The 21,987-nt window shown below is 39.2% G+C and overlaps 1 protein-coding gene across 2 annotated transcripts in view; it reads right to left on the bottom strand.

The window, feature by feature from the left end:
• MLLT10 (MLLT10 histone lysine methyltransferase DOT1L cofactor) overlaps positions 1–21,987 on the bottom strand; it is a 212,478-nt gene that overhangs the window by 137,881 nt on the left and 52,610 nt on the right. For both annotated transcript variants that reach the window (XM_074946060.1, XM_074946059.1), the window contains exons 5-6: positions 18,610–18,719; positions 4,996–5,099 (exon numbers count right to left, since the gene is read on the bottom strand). In XM_074946060.1, the coding sequence (XP_074802161.1) occupies positions 4,996–5,099; positions 18,610–18,719 (214 nt within the window). The remainder of the gene's footprint in view (positions 1–4,995; positions 5,100–18,609; positions 18,720–21,987) is intronic.

Raw genomic sequence — 21,987 nt, 5'->3', positions numbered from 1 at the left:
AGTGAGAAGGAACTGAGGAGAGTTGGGGCAACTATGCCCTTTAGGCTTTCAGCTAGCAGCACCAGAGTGCGGAGGGCAGATGCGCTGCCCCAATGGATACAACTATCGGAAGAAGTTCTCCGGCTCCAGTGCACTGGTGCGCAAACACCTGAAGTGGAATGGACATGTGCAAGCACTCAAGGAACAAAGCTATACAAACCCCATTTTTTTCTTCTCAAACCTCCTTTTTATTGGCCCAGAAATCACAACAGTAGCTTTATATCTCTTTATTTTCCCCATATTATTTCACATTCCCTCCATTTTACAAAAGTTATGTGTCCCCCAAAACCAGTAGAACCTGGAGTTAACCAAGAACATAATTCCAGCCCCTTTGATTAAGTATCATGCTACTTCAAATATCTGTTTACACATCTAATCACAGAATACCAAAAAGCACTGGGATTAGGAAAGGCGATGAACACATTTTTTTTTCCACAGAATATATTGTTTCATGGCATTCATTTTAAACGTTGGGCTTTCGGGGTGGGAGAGAAGAGGAACAATGAAAAATAAAGGAGCTGGAAGTACAAAATATAACTAAGGCCCTTGTCCTGAAAACACTAATTCACATGAGAAACTGAAGGCATGTAAGTAATCCCATTGACTTAATGGGACTATATGCATGATTGAAGTTATTCATATATAAATGCTTTCAGGAGCAAGCCTTAAGTATTATTTTCATGCTCAACGAAAACTTGAAATTGACTGTTCACTATGAAAACTAAGATACATATGAAAAATGAACTTGACTGGACTGAAAAAAAGTGTAATTCATTTTAGGCTAGTTAAATAACATTCCACAGATTTGGCAATATATTGCAATTGCACTGTGGACTGGCACACACAAGCAAATGATGACTGCTGAAACATAATGCTACGCTGCTTAAAGCAAGAGGATAAAACCAAAGAATTTGCATCTAGACAATATGCAACAGCAGAATAGATGCAGCCTGAATTAATATTTATATACACAATATAAACTCCAGAAAATTTTTCATTATTTGCTGTGGTTTTGAATAAACTGTATATAGTGGTTATCCTTTGATAGTTGAGACGGCTCAAAGTAAAGCTTCAACAAGCTAAACTGGAAGTGGAAAAGAAAGATTACTCACCTTCCAGTAACTGGCTCTTCGAGATCTATGGTCCCTATCTTTATTCCAGTGGGGGTGCACACGTTCTCCATGCACTTGAGACCAGAAGAAATTTGCTAGCCCTGACTGTTGGTTCATGCCTGTAGCCACTCTTCTCTCCTCAAGCTCCAAACCAAGGGCATAAAGCGTGGTGCGTACCAACTCTTTCTCCAGTGCCCTTCTACTATGAATAACCTAGTATAAGGCTCTACTGCAGAGCGAAAGGAGAGTGAGTAATGGAATACAGATAAGGATCACACAGCTTGAAGAATCACAGTTACAGGAAGGTAAATAACCTATCTTTCTTCTTCAAGTGATGGGCCTTATATGTGTACTGCACTGGGAGTGATTCACAAGCCATATTCATTGAGAAAGAGGGTGCAAGGACCCCTGCTGTACTACCTCTGCCAAAGGATGAGTCAGCAGTAGATGCCTGCATAATGCTCAGGGCATGATGTCTCATGAAAGTCTGAACAGAATCACACGTTGTGCCGCTTTACAGATTTCCAGAACAACCTCTTGGAGTGAGGCTAGTGATGCAGCCTGTGCTCTAATCAAGAGGGCTCTGACCCCTTGCGGGGGTAAGAGGTCTCTGTCAGCTTGTAACAGAGCAGGATGCAACCTGAAATCCATTTGAACAGTCTTTGGGACAAGACTGGTAACAAGAAGGGTTTCTACAGGTATGTTAGCAACAAGAAGGTGGTCAGGGAAGTGTGGCACCCTTACCGAATGGAGGAGGCAGCATAGTGACAGGTGATGTGGAAAAAGCTGAAGTACTCAATGTTTTTTTTTGCCTCTGTCTTCACAGACAAGGGCTGCTCCCAGACTGCTGCACTGGGAAACACAGTATGGGGAGGAGGTGAGCAGCCCTCAGTGATGAACAGGTTAAGGACTATTTCGAAAAGCTGGATGTGCACAAGTCCATGGGTCCAGATCCACTGGCCATTATCTTTGAAAATTCGTGGCGATCGGGGGAGGTCCCGGATGATTGGAAAAAGGCAAATATAGTGCCCACATTTTAAAAAGGGAAGAAAGAGAACCCGGGAAACTACAGACCGGTCAGCCTCACTTCAGTCCCCGGCAAAATCATGGAGCAGGTCCTCATGGAATCCATTTTGAAGCACTTCGAGGAGAGGAAGGTGATCAGGAACAGTCAACATGGATTCACCAAGGGCAAGTCATGCCTAACCAAGCTAATTGCCTTCTATGATGCGATAACTGGCTCAGTGGATGTGATATATCTTGACTTTAGCAAAGCTTTTGATACAGTCTCCCACAGTATTCTTGCCAGCAAGTTAAAGTATGGATTGGATGAATGGACTATAAGGTGGATAGATTCTGGCTAGATTCTCGGGTTCAATGGGTAGTGATCAACGGCTCCATGTCTAGTTGGCAGTCAGTATGATGCGGAGTGCCCCAGGGGTCGGTCCTGGGGCCAGTTTTGTTCAACATCTTTATCAATGATCTGGATGATGGGATTAATTGCACCCTCAGCAAGTTCACAGATGACACTAAACTGAGGGGAGAGGCGATAACTGATGCGATAACTGGCTCAGTGGATGTGATATATCTTGACTTTAGCAAAGCTTTTGATACAGTCTCCCACAGTATTCTTGCCAGCAAGTTAAAGTATGGATTGGATGAATGGACTATAAGGTGGATAGATTCTGGCTAGATTCTCGGGTTCAATGGGTAGTGATCAACGGCTCCATGTCTAGTTGGCAGTCAGTATGATGCGGAGTGCCCCAGGGGTCGGTCCTGGGGCCAGTTTTGTTCAACATCTTTATCAATGATCTGGATGATGGGATTAATTGCACCCTCAGCAAGTTCACAGATGACACTAAACTGAGGGGAGAGGCAGATACAGGGTCCAGAGTGACCTAGACAAATTGGAGGATTGGGCCAAAAGAAATCTGATGAGTTTCAACAAGTGCAGAGTCCTGCACTTAGAATGGAAGAATCCCATGCACTACAGGCTGGGGACCAACTGGCTAAGCAGCAGTTCTGCAGAAAAGGACACGGGGATTACAGTGGATGAGAAGCTGGATATGAGTCAGCAGTGTGCCCTCGCTGCCCAGAAGGCCAACGGCATATTGGGCTGTATTAGTAGGAGCATTGCCAGCAGATTGAGGGACGTGATCATTCCCCTCTACTCGGCACTGGTGAGGCCACACCTGCATCCAGTTTTGGTCCCCACGCTACAGAAGGGATGGGGACAAACTGGAGAGAGTCCAGCGGAAGGCAATGAAAATGATTAAGGGGCTGAGGCACATGACTTACAAGGAGAGGCTGAGGGAACTGGGGTTATTTAGTCTGAAGAAGAGATGAGTATGAGGGGATTTGATAGCAGTCTTCAACTACCTGAAGGGGGGTTCCAAAGAGGATGGAGCTAGGCTGTTCTCAGTGGTGGCAGATGACAGAACATGTTGCACTTTCTTGTGGACTCCTTCCTACTGTTGTAAAGGATGGATTGAATCACTTCTCAGCATGTCTTTCTAGGTTCCTCGCTTGTTCATATGACAGGCTGTTAGGTGGAGGGATGCCAGATTGGGATGCTTGATCTTGCATTTGTACTAGGGTAATAGGGCCAGGAACAGTTGGATACAGATGCATGGACATGCTGACACCTGTGGAATATTGGGAAACAAAATGTCTGGGCCACCTGAAAGCAATCAGGATCACCAACACTCCTCCTTGCTTGATCTTTCTCAGGACCCAAGGTCAGAATGGAATGGGTGGGAAGGCATGTTATTTGTCCTAACCATAGAACTAGAAACTCATCTCCTTTGGAGCCCTGACCTTGAGCCATCCAGAACAGTAGACTGGGCACTGTTTGTTCTCCTAAAATGCAAAGAGATTACAAGAGGGGGATCCCCACTGTCAAAATGTTCAGAACCACCAAATCATGTAGTTCCCATTCGTGGTCCCTGGAGAAGTGCCTGCTGAGGGGAAGATCCTGTTCGTCGACGTAGAACACTGTTGCGAGGTTCTCCAGCATGATTTGGACCTGCAGAGTTTGAATGAATAGTAACTCCAGAAGATTTATGTACAATTGGGATTCTTGGGGAGTCCATGTATTATGTGTTACATGTTCATCCACCCTATTAAGGAATCATCTGTGATCAGTCTCTTTGTAAGTGGAACAGGATGAAAGGGGCCCCTCCCACCATGAGAGAAGCTGGTACTCAGAGCAGAGGAGGGGGAATCAAAACTTTTCTAGCTATTAATAATTACACTAATTAACTACAAAAACATTATCTAAAAAGTATTTACAAATATTTACAGTTCAAAGCAGAAGAAGCTAGCAACTTCTGTAGACACTGAAGAGGTTCCATCTCAGACCCCAGGAAGCAGAAAGGAACTGAAGAAGTGGTCAGTCTCCACCACCCCTCATGCCCTCAGTTCAGAGAATGAGAAGCAAAGAGGGATACAGATACAAACTAATGGACACTGATAACAAGGATCTTCTCGTTGAGCGCATGTGCACACCCACAGTGGAATACACATAAGGACCATCGTTCGAAAAAGAATGATGCACTGCATTATTTCTAGCATCTTAGAAAACACTGGTTGACACTGGCCACTAAAATGTGTTTATGGCATGTAATGTTGCCCTATAAAATTTGCCATATTTATCCACAAAAAATGGCACTCATTTCAATGAGAAAAAAATCCTGCATTAAGCCTGGCCTCTCACTAAGATGCCACAGTATTAGGTGCCTCAGAAATACCAGGAATAAACTGTTTGTTCATTTTGGTACTGTGCTCTCCAGTTTTGTTTTGTTTTAAAGGATTTCTGGCACATTACATAATAATATACACTTACCATGTTACATGAAAAGCTTGTCGACATCCATGTTTGTTACATGTCATGCACGCACCGGTTGCTGCTTTGCTTTCTCTGCCTTGTTCATCACAAATATAGCATGTCTATTCAAGAAAAAAAAAAGTATTCACATATCATACAAAGTACCCAAATTATTTTTGTGTTATTCACAGGAGGCATTTTATATGATGTGCTATAAGGACAAATTGATTTTCTCAATCTTGTAGTCAAGCTTACTTGAGGACTCCTTTACACAGCCTAATCACAATTTTTTAAAGCAGATTGCTACATACACTGTTTAGGATTTGCATAGCACTTTACCTTTTCTAAGTGCTGTACAAACATTAAATTAACTAAATCTACACACCACCTCTATGTTATCCTAATTCAGTATTATCCCAATTTTAAAGATGGGGAATACTGAGGCAAAGAACTTAAACAACTTGTCTAATGGCCAAACAGCCAATGGTAACATGTGATTAGAACTCAAGGTTTTCCTAACTGCCCAACCCCGTGTTCATTCCTTCAAATCACTGAATTACTCTCATATGTTTGCTTATAAGTACAGTTATTAGTAGCAATATTGTGGTAGCACTTAGAAATTCCAATCAGGATCAATGTCTAATTATGCTAGATACTGTATAAACAAGTAAGACAGCCTAGTTCATGTCCAGAGGAGCTTCCTATTTAAAGTTAAACTTAATTTTATGTAATGCATATTTACATACAAATAAGTGGAAATAGATTTTCAGAAGTCTCATAATATGTCTCCAAGCCTACTTGAGGTTCAGAGGCCTTTAACCAAGTTTAGTAATGCTATTCAACACAGTTTTTATTTCAATACGAGGCTAAAACAGCACAGCCTTATAACCACCTGGTTAGAAACTAGTCTAGCTGGAACCTTGTTTAAATTGAGTTTAATTCAGGATCCTAAACTCATTGCAAAGGCAAAGGAACAAGTTAGATTTATAGCAGATTGTCAGATTTCTAAAAATGTCATTAGAGAATCTCACCAAATGCACAGTAATTAGAAAGACCTATAGCAATTTATTTAATTTTCCAAATTATCAATTAAGTGAATAATCAAAAAGAACAAAAATAATCCATCAAAATATATTTCATTTGACAAGTGTGTTTGTAATTGTAATTATAAATACTAACTATATTAGTACACATGCTACAATGTATTTTCTAAAATAATGAAGGCTTCATTATAGTGGACTTCACTATAGCTTCTCCTAATTAAAGCTTTCGTGAGAAGTGTGTGAAACAACTGTTTTTTTATAATTCAAATATTGGGGTGTGCTGATTACTGAAGTGTAAATTAAGAGAGATTCTGCTGTTCTATGTTTTAAATTTAGTTGCAAAACTACTGCTAGAGCCCTACCAAATTCACAGCCATGAAAACTGCCTCACGGACTGTGAAATCTCGTCTCCCCCTGTGAAATCTGTACTTTTGTGTGCTTTTAGCCTCTATTATACCGATTTGACAGGGGAGAACAGCATTTCTCAAATTGCGAGTCCTGACCAAAAGGGAATTGTTGGGGGGGGGGGGAGGTCGCACAGTTATTTTAGGGGGTTTCAGTATTGTCACCCTTACTTCTGCACTGTAAGAGAGCGACAGCTGCTGACTGAGGTCCCAGCTCTTTAGGCAGTAGCACAGAAGTAAGGATGGCAATACCATACCAGGCCATCTTTACTTCTGCACTATTACTGATGGTGACTCTGCCTTCAGAGCTGGACTCCTGGCCAGCAACTGCAACTCTCCAGCTGCCCAGGAGTAGCACCACCAGCAGCAGCAGCGCAGAAGTAAGGGTAGGAGTACTGCAAACCCCCCTACAATAACCTTGCAACCCCCCACACCACCACAATTCCTTTTTGGGTAAGTAAGTATCCCTACAATTACAACACTGTGAACTTTCATATTTAAATAGCTGAAATCATGAAGTTTACTATTTTTAAAATCCTATGAATCTGAAATTAACCAAAATGGATTGTGAATTTGGTAGGGCCCTACCTGTTGCATAAACAAAATGAAAATGATTTCAACTAGAAATCCTTCATGGAAGCATCCTCTGATTTGGATAGACCAAAAACAAAAGATGGCCTTAAAAAACAAAATTCCCACATGCACACAGGGCTGTACAAACCATTTTGACAGAGGCACAGCCAAGTCAAATTTCAGTGAGTGGCATTGTGTCCTGGTGCACAGGGCTGCAGCATCACTCAGGTTTCATCTGGCTGCCCCTCCTCTGTGACACAGGGAAGGCCAGGTCAGGCCAAACCCAAGTGGCACTACGACCCTGCATGCTGGATCGCATCATCACTTGGTTTTGGGGCACTCTCAAATGTGGGCCCACACAAACTGCCCCTTTTGCACTCCCTCTTCCCCCAGCAGAAACAGGATGGGAAGCAACTTTTGTTTGCTTCTGCTGTTTTTCAATATCTCCTTTGTTTAAACTCTGTCATCTCTTTACATTGAAGGAGAAAAGGAAATCACACTAATGCTTATGTATGACTACACTTGAGTAGATCAAAAGAGAATGAATGGAAAATACAGGGGCAAATATAATGGAGATACAATTTAAGAAAAAAGTGTATAAGAAGAGGTGAACCTAAAAAAGAAAAAATATACAAACTAAAACAAAATACAGTACATAAAGACAAAGAAATCAATCAAATTCTGAGTTAAGGATAGAATGGCTTTTTATGGTCTTGTCTGGACTATAATTTAAGGTGTGCTATTAGCATATATTAGGTAACATGCAAAATAAAATGTTTTACAGAATCAAGTGTAGACAAGGCCATGTGTTTGGTCTCCATTAGACTTTTAAAAAGCATAATTAGCTAACATTACACCTTAAATTCAAGTCTAGACAAGAACTAGCTGAGGGGCCTCAGATCCGAAAATGATTTTACTAATTCCTTATCTCACTCACCAAGTGCATCAAGATTACAGTTCACATAGTACCTGAGATCACTAGCTGTTCCAACTCCCAATGAGTGTCACATGACCTTCAATACTTATGTATTAAGAAAAAACAAGGTCACCATCTAACAACTTTTCTTGCTTTTGAAGTGTACTTCAGCAGTAAATCCTTTGTTTTGTTTGAACATTTCCATTAACAGAAAACTTAAGTTCTAGCAAAATCCGTAAGACACAAGATCCAGCTACTACGGTATTACTTTACTGCCCAGAATTTTTCTAAGCATTATTCTAGTTGTTTTTCCTTAAATAAATCCCAGTAAAAGAAATGATACAAACATTTATTCAGTATGGATGTAGGTCCTGTCTATTCAGGACAGGAACTGCATTTAAAAATTGTGCCTAAGCACTGTTTAAACTAAATGGCCAAACTATTTATAACATGATAAATGACTGATGAACTGCATTATAAACAGGTTTACAAAACAGTGCCATAGATTAGCTACAATTTATAGCAAGTTCAGCATAATTCAACTCTTCCTACACTAGCCATAAAAACTCTGAGTACTCTGAGTTTGGTGTAAGGCGGCCAAACACACCACACTTTCCCTTCGCTTCAAGAGCTAAAAGTCAACTCTCAAGTCAAACTTCCCCAGTACTCTGGTCTGTCTCTTGGTGCTATAGACTGGACACAAAAGATGAAAGTTCCCTTTCATGTGGTAGTAGCTCAGGACTTTGCAAAGTCAGTTCAAACAGTCCATATATTAGTTCAACCTCTTCCTGACCCCAATTAAGATTTTAGATGCCTGAATTGTAGCAACCTATGTACTCCTCCACCAACATCCAGAAGAGCATCAGTCATTCCTTAGTACTGATGGAGGAGAAGAGCTCTTAAACTCTTCTCCATCCTGGGCCTCCAGTGAGATAGCAGATGGTAATAAACAAACTGATCAAATGGGACAAAGCTCCCAGTTAAACAAGGATGCTATGCTTGGAGCAAAACAGAAATATCAGAGGCCTTTTTCGCTACAGGATTTTGCCAATTAAACACTTTGCATTACTGTGTTTGCTTATGTGCTAGAAGAGATTTTTAATATCTCTTTGGAAAAGTTTCCAAATTTGGTGGGAGAAATAAAACCTGTTAACAAAAATTAGCTTCAAAACATTTTCTTTTGAGGACTGCACAGATCATAGTTATGATGTGCACCACCCATAGCACCCATGCATGGAAGAAATTTATTCCTCATGAGCTCTGATCATTTCTCAGTTTCTGCAGCATGTTATCCTTCATTTTAAATAAAGTTTCTAACCCTTACAGTTGTGAAGCCTTTTAAAACTAAACTGTTAGCATGAAACAACATCTTAAAACTATAGTATAACCTACCACTATTAACCAATAGGTCTTAACACTGAAGTGTAATAAGGACAATTTGAAATTTCAATGCTTTTAACTACCTTAATACTGACCAGTTTAGGAGAAATACTCAGCCAACAGACTTATCCATTATGACTGAACACCACAGTTGTAGGGGTTCCCAAACTGTGGGTTGCAACCCCAAACAGGGTCACAATAGCAGCAGACGGGGTCGGGGCAATCCCTATTGTGCAGAGGATGCCATTTTTCTCTGGACAGTGTAACCTTGCATGTACAAGATCATGATGCATGGAGGACGCCATTTTGCTCTACAAAACAGCATCCTCCGCACAGCATGAACTTCCATGCAAAATACATAGTAGTAGTAGTCATGTAGTGCAGAGGATGCCGTTTTGTAGAGCAAAACAGCGTCCTCTATGTGGTGTGACCTTACACATATGGTGCATATGAGGTCATGAAGGGCAGAGGACACCATTTTACTCTACAAAATGCTGTCTTCCGTGCAGCATGATCTCGCTGGTATGCTATGAGTGAGGTCATGTTATACAGAGTATGCCATTTTGCTCTTCAAAGTGACATCCTCTATGCTGTCTGGGATCCTGGGAGAAAATTAATTAATTAAATGGGTCATGCTGGCAAAATGTTTGGGAACCCCTGACTTAGTGTTAATGAGCATTTTTCCATCTCTGAGCTATTCAAATCATGGTCCTCATTCTGTGCTCCCTTAATATTGCTCTAGAAAAAGAAAGTAGATGTGAAGGACGTGTGAGCCACCTGTAATATTTTATTAATGTTAGATGTTCCATCTGTCTATTATTGTGTTGTGACTATAGTATTCCAGGGATTAATTCTAGCACATAAGCAGGAAAGCAGAAAAAACACTTCTGTGATCACCATTTACTAACACTTAAAGGACAATGCCAAGAACCAACTGCTTTGAAGACAACCCACAACCCCTCTGGTGGGCTACATAAACTGGTTTGAACAGGCTCAAGACATACAGTGAAACAAAGAATTTAGGGACTGAAAAGGTTTACCTCTGAAGTACACGGGGAGAGAGAGAGGGCCTGTGGGCAAGCAGACTGAACCCTATTTCCCAGAATAAGGGTTTTCTGGATAAGTAGGCCTACCTACTTTACATAAAACAGATATGCCTATAAACTATTTGTTGTGATAAAATCCCTTTTGCTTCTGTTATGTTTTGTTCTTACTGTTGAGATTAAACAAAAATTAGTTTGGAAAATAACATTTTGGTGACTGTACACACACACACACACACACACCCCGGTCACAACTCCTCCAGGGAAGACTTGAAGCATTCAAATCCAGTTTAAACTGCTGTGGAATCCTGGTCGGTACATAGGCTACTACAGTAGCCCAGGAACTAGTCCATAGAGTAGGAGAATCTCAAGATTCCACCCCAGGACAGGTGAAGGCAACAGGCCTAACAACCGAGGGAGTTGCACTCAGATTTAGAGGGCTCAAAGGTGCAGCTAACCCTAAACTGTGACAGTAGATCCCACCTGTGTGTGCTAAATAATCAAAACAAATCCAAAGCTTTTGGAAGCACCAAACTAGAAAAAGGACCATTCTGCATCTAACTGCTCACAGCTATCAAGGGAGTAAGAGTCCTTTGCTCACAGATCTCTAAGCTTCAGCAAAAGCTCAAACTTTTCAGTTTCCCAGAAAACACTCAAATAAATATGACAGCTGCCCCTACTAGTGAGTAGATCAAGAAGCTCCAGATTTATCTGATCAACACAGCAGAAGTTTCCAAAAGGGATAAAAAAAAGGTTAAAAGTTTTTCACATTTTCAGCTGAATTTGAGGAAATTAGATTATCAAAGTTGAGATAAAATTAACTGATTTGAAATGATCCAGTCTGTAAAGGGCCCAAAGAGTAACAAATATCCACTTGCATGAGAGGGCTACTACCTGTGCAGGCCTTGTTGGAAGTACCTATGTGGGCAGACTTTTCCTATTATTAATCTGAGCGAATCAACCATGAGAGTAACCTAACAGATTTAAATCTGCATTCTACAAAGGATGTGGCCACCTCAGGGATAAAGTCAATCCAACAGTTTCAGATAGAGAGTTCCAGTCTTCCCTCTTTGATGCATCTTCCCCTTTAGCAACACATATATTTTGTCTTCTGTTCAAGATTATTGTATTATGTAAAGCACTGGTCTATAAACAAACAATTGCATGCATTTATATTTAACAAAAATCCTATGTAAATGTATATGTAAATTAGGTGCCATCCTCAGACTTCTGTCAAATTGCCAGTGCAACCCTCACTGCTGTAAGGGTTGCATGCCATGCATCCTTCTATATATCAACATACCATGACAACTATAAATCTGTACATTTCCTATTATTTTTCTATTTAGACTTAATTAAATATACATAACCTACTTAGGACTCTGTAGAAAGTAAAATCCCGAGAGGCTCTGCCTAAATTATCTACTTCAGTTTGAGTTGTGCCAATTTGGCAAACACACAGTTTGAAGTAGGCAGCCTTTTAAAAAGGGCTGGCAATCCAGAACATTTTTCCTTGGTTATAAATTTGCATTTTTTCAAAACATTGCTAGAGTTATTTTTAAAGGCTTTTCGCAATACCAACATTTCAGAAAAAGCAGCTTTTTCCCATTCCCCAAAGAGCATGTGCATTTCAAACTGGCACACTCTGGATTAAAAGCTTCTACATAGTTCAGTATAAAAACCAAATGAGTATATTTGCGTGAAATTAAAATGTATTAAAATTTAATAGAAAAATAAATGGAGGAAATTTTTAGAAGTTACTTACAAGCAAGATTTAACTGGTATACTGTCATGTGTGATAAAAACAGATTTTAAATGAAAGGGTCTCTCTGATTTTGTTAAATTGATCGAGCACCCTTTAACTAATTCATCCTGAATTTTTTTAACTACTTTAAAAAATAAGTTGACATACATTTTGTTTCTGCTCCCTGTTGATATTTCAAAGACTCTTTTTGGGCAAGCAGAAAGACACCAAACATACTCAGGGCATATTCCTCCTCCACCCACTTTCTCTGGGCACACTCCTGTCTACTGCCTCTTCAGTATTAGTTTTGATATAGCTGTTAAATACCTTCTTACAGAGCCTGGAAAAGATGTACACCATTAACAAACTGCAAAAGTGACTGTCAAACAAAGACTAAAAAAATACATTAAAATATTTTTAATCTCTCACTTATAGTAACTTTATGGGCTACTCAGAATGACAGTAAATACAATTTTCAGATGGAAATAAGTTTTTTGTTTTGACAATTTTCCTTTAAAATCCAACAGTTTTGCGTTCTGTTTATTCACATACAACAGAAGTCTTTCACAAAAGTTATAAATTATATTTATGAAAGAAGCATATTTCCTGCAAAGGACACATTACAAAGAAAGGTACTATGCAGCAATATTCATCTAGTGGAGCTTGTATATCATAGTTCAGTCTAAGTAGTTTAGAGCAGCCAGTTTGTAAAAACTACTAGAAGATTCAGCTTAAAAGCAAGGATACTTTTTTTTTTCTTTTTTGCAACAGCAGGAGAGTGTATTTGGCAGCTGTCTTTTCTCACAAACAGCAGCAACGCTGAAGACCCGCCCCAATCTTTCCAGCCAGCCCCAGCAGGGTTATTCAGGACACCCCTCGCCACCCCAGTTTTAACCGTGAAGTGTCTGGACCGCATGATAGGTGTCCTCCTGGTCCCCCCAGAAGGGGCCTGTTGGGCTGGTCCTTTGCTCTGAGCTGGCACAGTGGTATCTCTTGGTAAACAGCCTCTCCCAGCCTGGGTTCATCTCAAGGATACTGGCAGGCATTTAACTATGCCTCTGCCACTGACAAGTCCACTATTCTCAGCTACATGCTCACAAAATGTTGCAATATTTAAGAGTAATAACCTGAATCAAATAAAGCATCACTAAACAGTATAATCAAGTGCATTTCACAGGCTGAGGGTTGGCTAAAGTAAGAAGTCTCAGCTCTAATAAAAGAAAATTAACATAAAATCCCCCAAAGACCATAGCTGAAATCTACCCTGACAAGGATGAGAAACAAGATGGGTGAGGAAATATCTTTTATTGGACCAACTCCTGTTGGTGAAAGACAAAAGCTTTCCCGCTTACACAGAGCTTCTTCTTCAGGTCTGGGAAAGGTACTTACAGTGTCATAACTAAATATAAAGTGGAACAGATTGTTTAGCATAAGTAGTTAACACATTGTAAGAGACCATTCAAGGTGAAGTGACCAGTTAACACCTCTGTATTTGTAAGACAATAAAGGGGGCTTAGTGGGTTACAGATTGGCTACCCCTGGTTTAATACAACAACCTGTGGCTCCAGAACCACATGCAGCTCTTCAGAAGTTAATATGCGGCTCCTTGTATAAGCACCGACTCTGGGGCTGGAGCTACAGGCACCAACTTTCCAATGTGCCAAGGGGTGCTCACTGCTCAACCCCTGCCTCTGCCACAGACTCTGCCCCCACTCCACCCCTTCCTGCCCCCTCCCCTGAGCCTGTCATGCCCTCGCTCCTCACCCTTCCCCCCCCCCACAGCCTCCTGCACACCATGAAACAGCGGATGGGGAGGGAAGGGGAGGCGCTGATTGGCAGGACTGCTGGTAGGTGAGAGGTGCTGGGAGCAGGCGGGGAGCGGATGTGGGTCTGCTGACATATTACTGTGGCTCTTTGGAAATGTATATTGGTAAATTCTGGCTCCTTCTCAGGCTCAGGTTGGCCACCCCTGTATTAAACCATAAACCCAGTGTCTTCATTAAATTCATGATTTTTAGTGTGTAGCAAAGATATGAATTTAAGCTCCCTAGTTTGCCTTCTGAAGATATTGTGCAGGTTTCCTTTGAGGATGAGGACAGAGGTCAGATGTACCGTGATCGCTTTGTGAAAAGTGTTCACCCACACATGATGTGGTGTTTTTGTCTTATCACTTTTCTGTGCAAGTTAATTTAAGAGGAGGGCGATTGTCTCATTTCACTCACATAGTTGTTATGGGACATTTAAGTACACCGGATAAGGTATACCACATGTAGTGATAGGTATGCTCAGGACCCACAGATCTTGAAAAGCAAGTAATGAGTATTTATTATTGTAGCAGTGGAGATATGTCTGCAGGTTTTGCATCTGTTATGGCAGGGTCTGGTGCCACTTCGAGTTGGTGTGTCCTGCTCTCTGGGGAGCTTGCACGGACCAGGACACACCAACCCAAAGCACCACCAGATCCTGCCAATAACAAAGCAATTACTCCATATCTTATCTCTCAGTCCTCATCCTCAAAGGAACCCTACACAACACCTTCAAAAGACAATTCTAGGAGCTGAAATTCATAACTTTGCTGGACACTAAAAATCACTGACTTTGACTATGTCTACACTAGAGACCTTACAGTGGCAAAGCTGTACCACTGCAGTTGCACCGCCGAAAGGTCTCCCGTGTGGCCACTCTATGCTGGCAAGAGAGTCCAATGAGCAGCGGTAGCTATGTCGGCGGGAGAGCGTCTCCGGACGACATAGTGCTGTCCGCACCTGCACTTTTGTTGGTGAAACTTATGTCAGAGGGGTGTTTTTTTCATACCCGTGACAAAAGTTCTAGTGTAGATAGCCTTAAAAAATACATTGAATTTATGGCTTTTTACAACAATCTGTAACCCCCCAATACCCCTTTTTTGTCCTATGACTCTAGAGATATTAATTAGCCATTTGACCTTGAATAGTCTCTTACAATATATGTTAAATACTTTTGCTAAACAATCTGTTCCACCATGTATTTAGCTGTGACACTGAGTATCTTTCTCAGACCTGAAGAAGAGCACTGTGTAAGCTTGAAAACTTGTCTCTTTCATCAACAGAAGTTGGTCCAATAAAATAAATTACTTCACCCACTTTGTCTCTAATATCCTGGGACCAGCACAGATTCAACACTGCAAACTAGTAAGAAAGAATAATTTGAGAGACCAAGAAAGGTTACATCTCAAATGATTCTCAAAATGATTGATGGGGGGGAGGGGGGAGGCCGTTGCAAATTAAGTCCAAACTGTCCAATAAAACAAGTTCCACCATATCTTCATTAAATAACAAGCAGACTAGTCTTAGGTAGGTTCCTAAACATGAAAATAGACCTGTTTCAGTTTGAACCTCACCCTCAAAAGCACCAAACTAAAAACTAGAAGAGAGAAAGATTGATTTCCATGTCATTCACGCCTGACAAGTGGGTGAAGGACTTTCAGTTAGCTACAGACCAACCAAATGTAAACTGGGGTATTAGTGGGGAGGAACAATATCGTTTGATTGTAAATACAATAGTTTAAGCAAGCAGTTTGCAAAGATTTTAGTGCAAGCAGCAAACAAAAACTGCTAGAGAATGGCAGAGAAAATTGATGAGAGAGATTAAAGGGTAAATTTTCAAAGTAGCGCACAGAGATTTATCCACACAATTTCAATCAACATAAATGGAAATGGTGACAGACGCACACACACACACACGACTTTGAAACAAACCCAAAGAAGAAAAAACTTTTCACAAGCAGAGAGAGACCAGCAGGAAAAAAAAAACAGTCATAGCCATTGCAAGGGGGACAGTGTAACTGCAGATGTCTCACAGGCCCAGAGTTGGTGGGGAGACAGGACTGAACAGGTGCAACAGCACATCTGTGCTACTGTGTGAAAAATCCACACCCCTGAGCAACACAGTTAAGGTGACATAAATCCCTGTGTCGATGGAAGAATTCTTTTGTCAACCTAGCTACCACCTCTTAGGAAAGTGGATTACCTACCCCAATGGGAGAATCCCTCCCATCAGCATAGGAAATGTTTATACTGAAGCACTACAGCAATGCTGTTTTAAGTGTAGACAAGCCCTAAGTGTCCCTGGGCCATTCTGAAGCCCTGGTAGGTGAAAGCAGCAAAAATACCATGTAGTAGAGATTAGGAGAATGTGAAAAAAGCAGGGAAAAGCCAAAAGAGTGGGATCAGAAAATATGAAGGAGTGAAAAAAAAAATAACGGCAAAGATATGAAATACAAAAAGGGAAACACAGTGTGGAGATGGGGAAAGATGAGATAAATGAGAGTTAATTCTCTAAAGGATCTAAACCAGAAATGATGCAAGATTATCATTACTAGGGAATCCTATTCTTGTTCCAAGCCCTGAAAATTCTGTCTGTGACCCTTAGAACAGCCATAATAGAAAGTATAAAAAAAAATGAACTGTCAATTAGTTGCAGTAAACTCAAGCGATTAACTCTAAACAAATTAACTCGATTAAAAATATTAATGATTAATCGCAGTTTTAAATCGCACTGTTAATACAAAAAGAAAAGGAGTACTTGTGGCACCTTAGAGACTAACAAATTTATTTGACCATAAGCTTCTCACGAAAGCTCATGCTCAAACAAATTTGTTAGTCTCTAAGGTGCCACAAGTACTCCTTTTCTTTTTGCGAATATAGACTAACACGGCTGTTACTCTGAAAACTATTAATACAATACCATTTATTTAAATATTTTGAATGTTTTCTACATTTTCAAATATACTGATTTTCAATTGCAACAGAATACAAAGTGTACAGTGCTCACTTTATATTATTTTTATTACAAATATTTGTGCTGTAATAAAGATAAACAAAAGAAATAGAATTTTTCAATTCACCTCATACATGTTTTGTAGTTCTCAACCAGTGGGATGTGTACCCCTGGGGGTACGCAGAAGTCTTCCAGGAGGTACATCAACTCATCTAGATATCGGGCTAGTTTTACAACAGGCTACATAAAAACCACCAGCAAAGTCAGTACAAACTACCATTTCACACAGACAAAATGAGAACATAAGCAATATTTCAGTAATAGTCTGCTGTGACACTTTTGTATTTTTATGTCTGATTTTGTAAGCAAGTAGTTTTTAAGTGAGGTGAAACTTAGGGTACGCAAGACAAACAGACTCCTGAAAGGGGTACAGTAGTCTAGAAAGTTTGAGAACTACTGCTGCAGTTCAATCTCTATGATGAAAGTGCAACTTACAAATGTAGATTTTTTTGTTGTTACGTAACTGCACTCAAAAACAAAACAATGTAAAACTTTAGAGGCAACTAGTCCACTCAGTCCTCCTCCTTTTTTAGCCAATCGCTAAGACAAACAAGTTTATTTATATTTACAGGAGATAATGCTGCCCGCTTTTATTTACGTCAGCTGAAAGTGAGAACAGGCGTTTACATGGCACTGTTGTAGCTGGCGTTGCAAGGTATTTACGTGCCAGATAAGTTAAACATTCGTATGCCCCTTCATGCTTCGGCCACCATTCCAGAGGACATGCTTCCATTCTATTAGTGTTTAATACTGAGATTAAAACTGCAATGAATTGAGATTTTTTTTAAATCTCGCAATTAATTTTTTAAATCGTTTGACAGCCCTATAAAAAATAGAAAAGGGATGCGTGCAAATATATGGATAAAAAAAGACTCATCAGTTGCACACAAAGGAAAACTGTAAGAACCACAAAGAGGTAGGAAGTTAGTAGACAATACATGTAGAAAATGAGAGAAATTCACATATGAACACATTGAGTAAAAAATTAAGTGTTGTAAGACTAGAAAAGAAAAACAGCTCAATCCTATAAACCCTTACTTACTTGAGTAGTCCTTACACATACAAGTGATTCCACTGAAATTAATGGCATTACTTAGGTCAACAATAGTTTGCTGGATCTAGTAGTAATAGATTAATATAACCTTTATGTTCTTAACATACAAAAAATAATCTTGTTTATGAATAGTCATATCAACATCTAAATAAGTGTTAATAGCAATAATTAATAAAAAGATTGAAGCTAAAATTTAACAAAATGCTTATTACCCCAGGGATCTATTTTGAAAACGGTAATTTAAAAATACTGTAATTTTTTTTAACAATAGAATATTTTGGAATAAAGGAGATACCTAGCTAGATAATTCATACCATGTAATTTGTAAGTATTTCAATAAGACATTGTGGTGTACTGCAATGAAGAACATTTTAATAATCATGCTTTATTAACTCTTGGAATTTTGTATAAACATTACATAATAGAAATTTTTTAGCAATAACTCATGCTTTGTTTAAGTATGAAAAAGAAGCATATTGTAAAAGTTTAATGCAATACATTCAAGTTAAATTATACTTTTTAAAAAAATGCAAAGTACCAGTTATATGCTTGACTTTAAAATTATATTTTAACACGCTTAAAACTAATGATCACAGTTTTTTAAAATAATGAAGTCACATACAGAGACATAAGCCATAAACACACACATAATTATACCTTATTATAACGATCATGAGGAACAGACTGCAACACGATAGGTTCCATTGTAGAAACATTTGCAAACTGCACCTCGGGAATGTACAGGGCACAAACCACATGAGCCCAACCTACAAAAAGTTATAATTGCATTTTATTTTTAATGCCTTTTAAAAACTCAAAGGATATTTCAATTACAGCAAAGAGAACCTTTCACATCATGTTTTGCCATGGACTGTTTTAATTATTTAGAACATTGCAGATTTAAGTTACTTTAAAAAAAAGATTCACCATATCATAGCATGCAAAGGTAGGATTGGCTGCAATACATTTTCAAGAGTCTACTGTCTCAAACTGTAGAGAATTTAGACATAATACTGATGGAATGGTAAAGGTAATGATTTATCCAAACAAATCCTAATTCACTGATGGAAGAAGAGATGATTCTTTAGGATTCTTTGAACCAACAAGCTCAACATTTAAAATAAACTGCACAAATTCCTTAAATTTTGAAACACGTTGTGCAAAGAAATATTTTATGAAAAATCTAGTATTTATGTGAGCTTTCCTATCCATGTAATCTTTCTTTTGCATATTGGGTTATTTTCTTTATTTTCTCTTAGCTCACTAGATGAATTTTATTTTGACTACTACATTCATGGGTTCAGTTAGTTAATAATCATTCTACCCCAAAGGGTTCTCGTCCCATAATCCTTTCACCACAGTAAGAACGAATTATTGTTTGATCAGTCTCCTCTCGTTAGCTCCAATATGTAAATCCCATATTTTCATTTCATCTTCATATTGATAGTCTCACTTAAAAACATCAGCATGGGCTCATTAATAAATATTTTTTCACTTACCACCTTTTAGTAGATCTTGAACAATATTTCAAGGAGGAAAAAAACCTGTTTGTCTCACTTTCCTAGCAATTTGCACAGATTCCTGACCTAGAAAGCAGCCTACCTAATTCTAGGTTTTCTTTTATTCCCAAGGGAATCAACAGTTTGTGCCAGCTGAAGAACAGAGTTTATCGTATTTGCTGCTGTTTCATCGCAGACAGCTCAACTTGAAAGTTACTTTGCTATTCAAGAACGCACCATATTCTACTTTGAATTGTTTTACACACGAACTACTAGGCAGTTAATCTGAAAGAACCACTTATTAATATAAAAAGAGTTCTGTACATTACAAAAGTAAAAATATTCAGTTCAGAGGTGCTGCAACTCAAAAGAAACTTGGTGTGTCTAATCATTTAGGCTGTGTCTTATACTTCCACAGAACAGAAATTATCTGAACGGTGCACAGTGCAGTATTTTGTCACAAGACTAGCAATATATGTGGAATTCTCCTTAAAAATAAATTGCATCATCCCTATAGTCACACTGCTAACTATGGTCCCTAAATATTCACATTCATTTCAAATAATGGAAAATTAGATATTTTGAGTAGAATGAGCTGTTGCTTTTTCCCCCAGACATCAAAAAATTACCTCTGTATTGATGTAAAATTACAGCTCCAACGTAATTAAGAGAATCTTCCAAAATATTTTAAAACTTACAATATTCAGTCTTAAGTTTCCCAACTTCATAATATCAAAACTGCAGCATCTTGACTCCCAAACATAGCTGTTCTAACAAGTTAGCATCAATTTATAATAGTCAGTATTACTAACTCTCTAGACTGGTATTAAAATGAGTGGAACATATGACAGAATGCAGGTTTTGCTTTTCAAACAGTTCTCTTTATGATTAGAAAAACAAACTGTGCACAAGACTGCTTCTCAGTTCTCTAATGATCTCAGACTGATGGTGATTCTTAACTTTTTTTAAACTAAACTGATGTTTTTCTCAATATATGCTGGTATAATACTTTAATCTGTGTCAAAAATTCAAAACTCAATCAGGTAATGGTTACAAGTCAGCAACATTCGTTGACTGGCAAGCTTTGGCATACCATATTAATATTTTGTTCTTCAATTACTTGTTCTATTTTACTGTTTTCTCCACATGGCTTTTCGTAGAACTCTTCACATACACTACTCTCCTTTTTTACAGATAGTCATTTTGTAAATTGCTAACTTGATTTCTTTTAAAAACAAACCCTGAAGTCTAATTCATAAAGCATTGCAAACAACAACTTTGGAGGACCCACACAGGCCTGCCCCTTTCTATCCATCCTTCCAGCTGAAAACATAGCAGCTAATGGGAATGTGACTCCAGGAAATAAAAGTATACAAGGGCTTTGCTAAGGCTTTAGGCTTCCTGCCACTACAGTATTAAAAACACACTTACAGCAACAGTATTAGAAGTGAGTATGTTCCACATGAAGTATCATACTAATGATTTTCCTATCTGGAAAAGTGTTCAATACAGTAAAAAAGTCACTAATCTGAAAAATCCACTAACGCTGTAGGATGGCAACAGAGAGCAGCTCAGCACCTTCTTCCGAATTTCTTACATCAGTTATTAGCAGGCAAGATACAATTTTTTATTGGCTACAGACTGTGGAATTATCCAATTCCTATTTACAGTAACTAATCTACAAAATATCCGAGACACTGAAAAAATATCCTCTCTTTTTATAAAAAGTCTGACTAAAATGAAGTATCTTAACACTTTCATGAGTGAGGAATTTTCACTGCAAATCCACGGTGTCAGTTTCAAGGTCTTCTAATTACAGCCAAGCTGAGTTTTTCACTGAATGCTGCTCTATACTGGACCTTCACTACAAAGAACAGTGAGGCCCAGGACCAATAATTGCCTATAGTTAAAGTCTATTTATTCTAGTTTATACAATATCAATATACAAGATTAACATATAATAATAATTTTTTTTTAAATTAGCACAACAGAGACCTCTGGGAGACCCCTTCCCCAAAGGAGGAATAAGACACATCTTCTGTGAGACACTCAAGCTGGAGCATCTAAGGCTTCCTCATGAAATATTATGGAGAAGGGGGTTCTTAGTGCTCAATGCCTCCCAGACAGGTAGATGGGGGAGAAAAGGTTCCTGCCTACATCTCCCTCTGGGAACACTGCTATGTTGCCATCTTCTCTGCTAGTATCTTAGTAGTGGGGGTGGGGAGGGAGTCATTGGCTCCTGTCATGCCTGTCCCATATATAAATACAGGATTAAGGGAGGTGTAAGACACAAACTGCTTCCAGCTGCAGAGCGCCCTAGAAAGGCTTCCCATGCCGTATACATTTGTGGCCGTGAGTGCACCCTCGAGGGATCTTTGACAGTTGACAGAACATGAGGCGAGGTTTATTCCTGCTTTGGAACAGCAGCCCTTGGGAGCTCCTAATAGACAATCGCCCAAAATAAATATACTTTTAATTTGTTTCTAAAACGATACTTACCTTTGGCAATTACTAGCCCATACTTTCATTATTATAT

The sequence above is a fragment of the Natator depressus genome, chromosome 2 (genome assembly GCF_965152275.1).
Source record: "Natator depressus isolate rNatDep1 chromosome 2, rNatDep2.hap1, whole genome shotgun sequence".
Taxonomy (NCBI): Eukaryota; Metazoa; Chordata; order Testudines; family Cheloniidae; genus Natator; species Natator depressus.
This window is presented reverse-complemented; position numbering and strand designations above follow the sequence as displayed.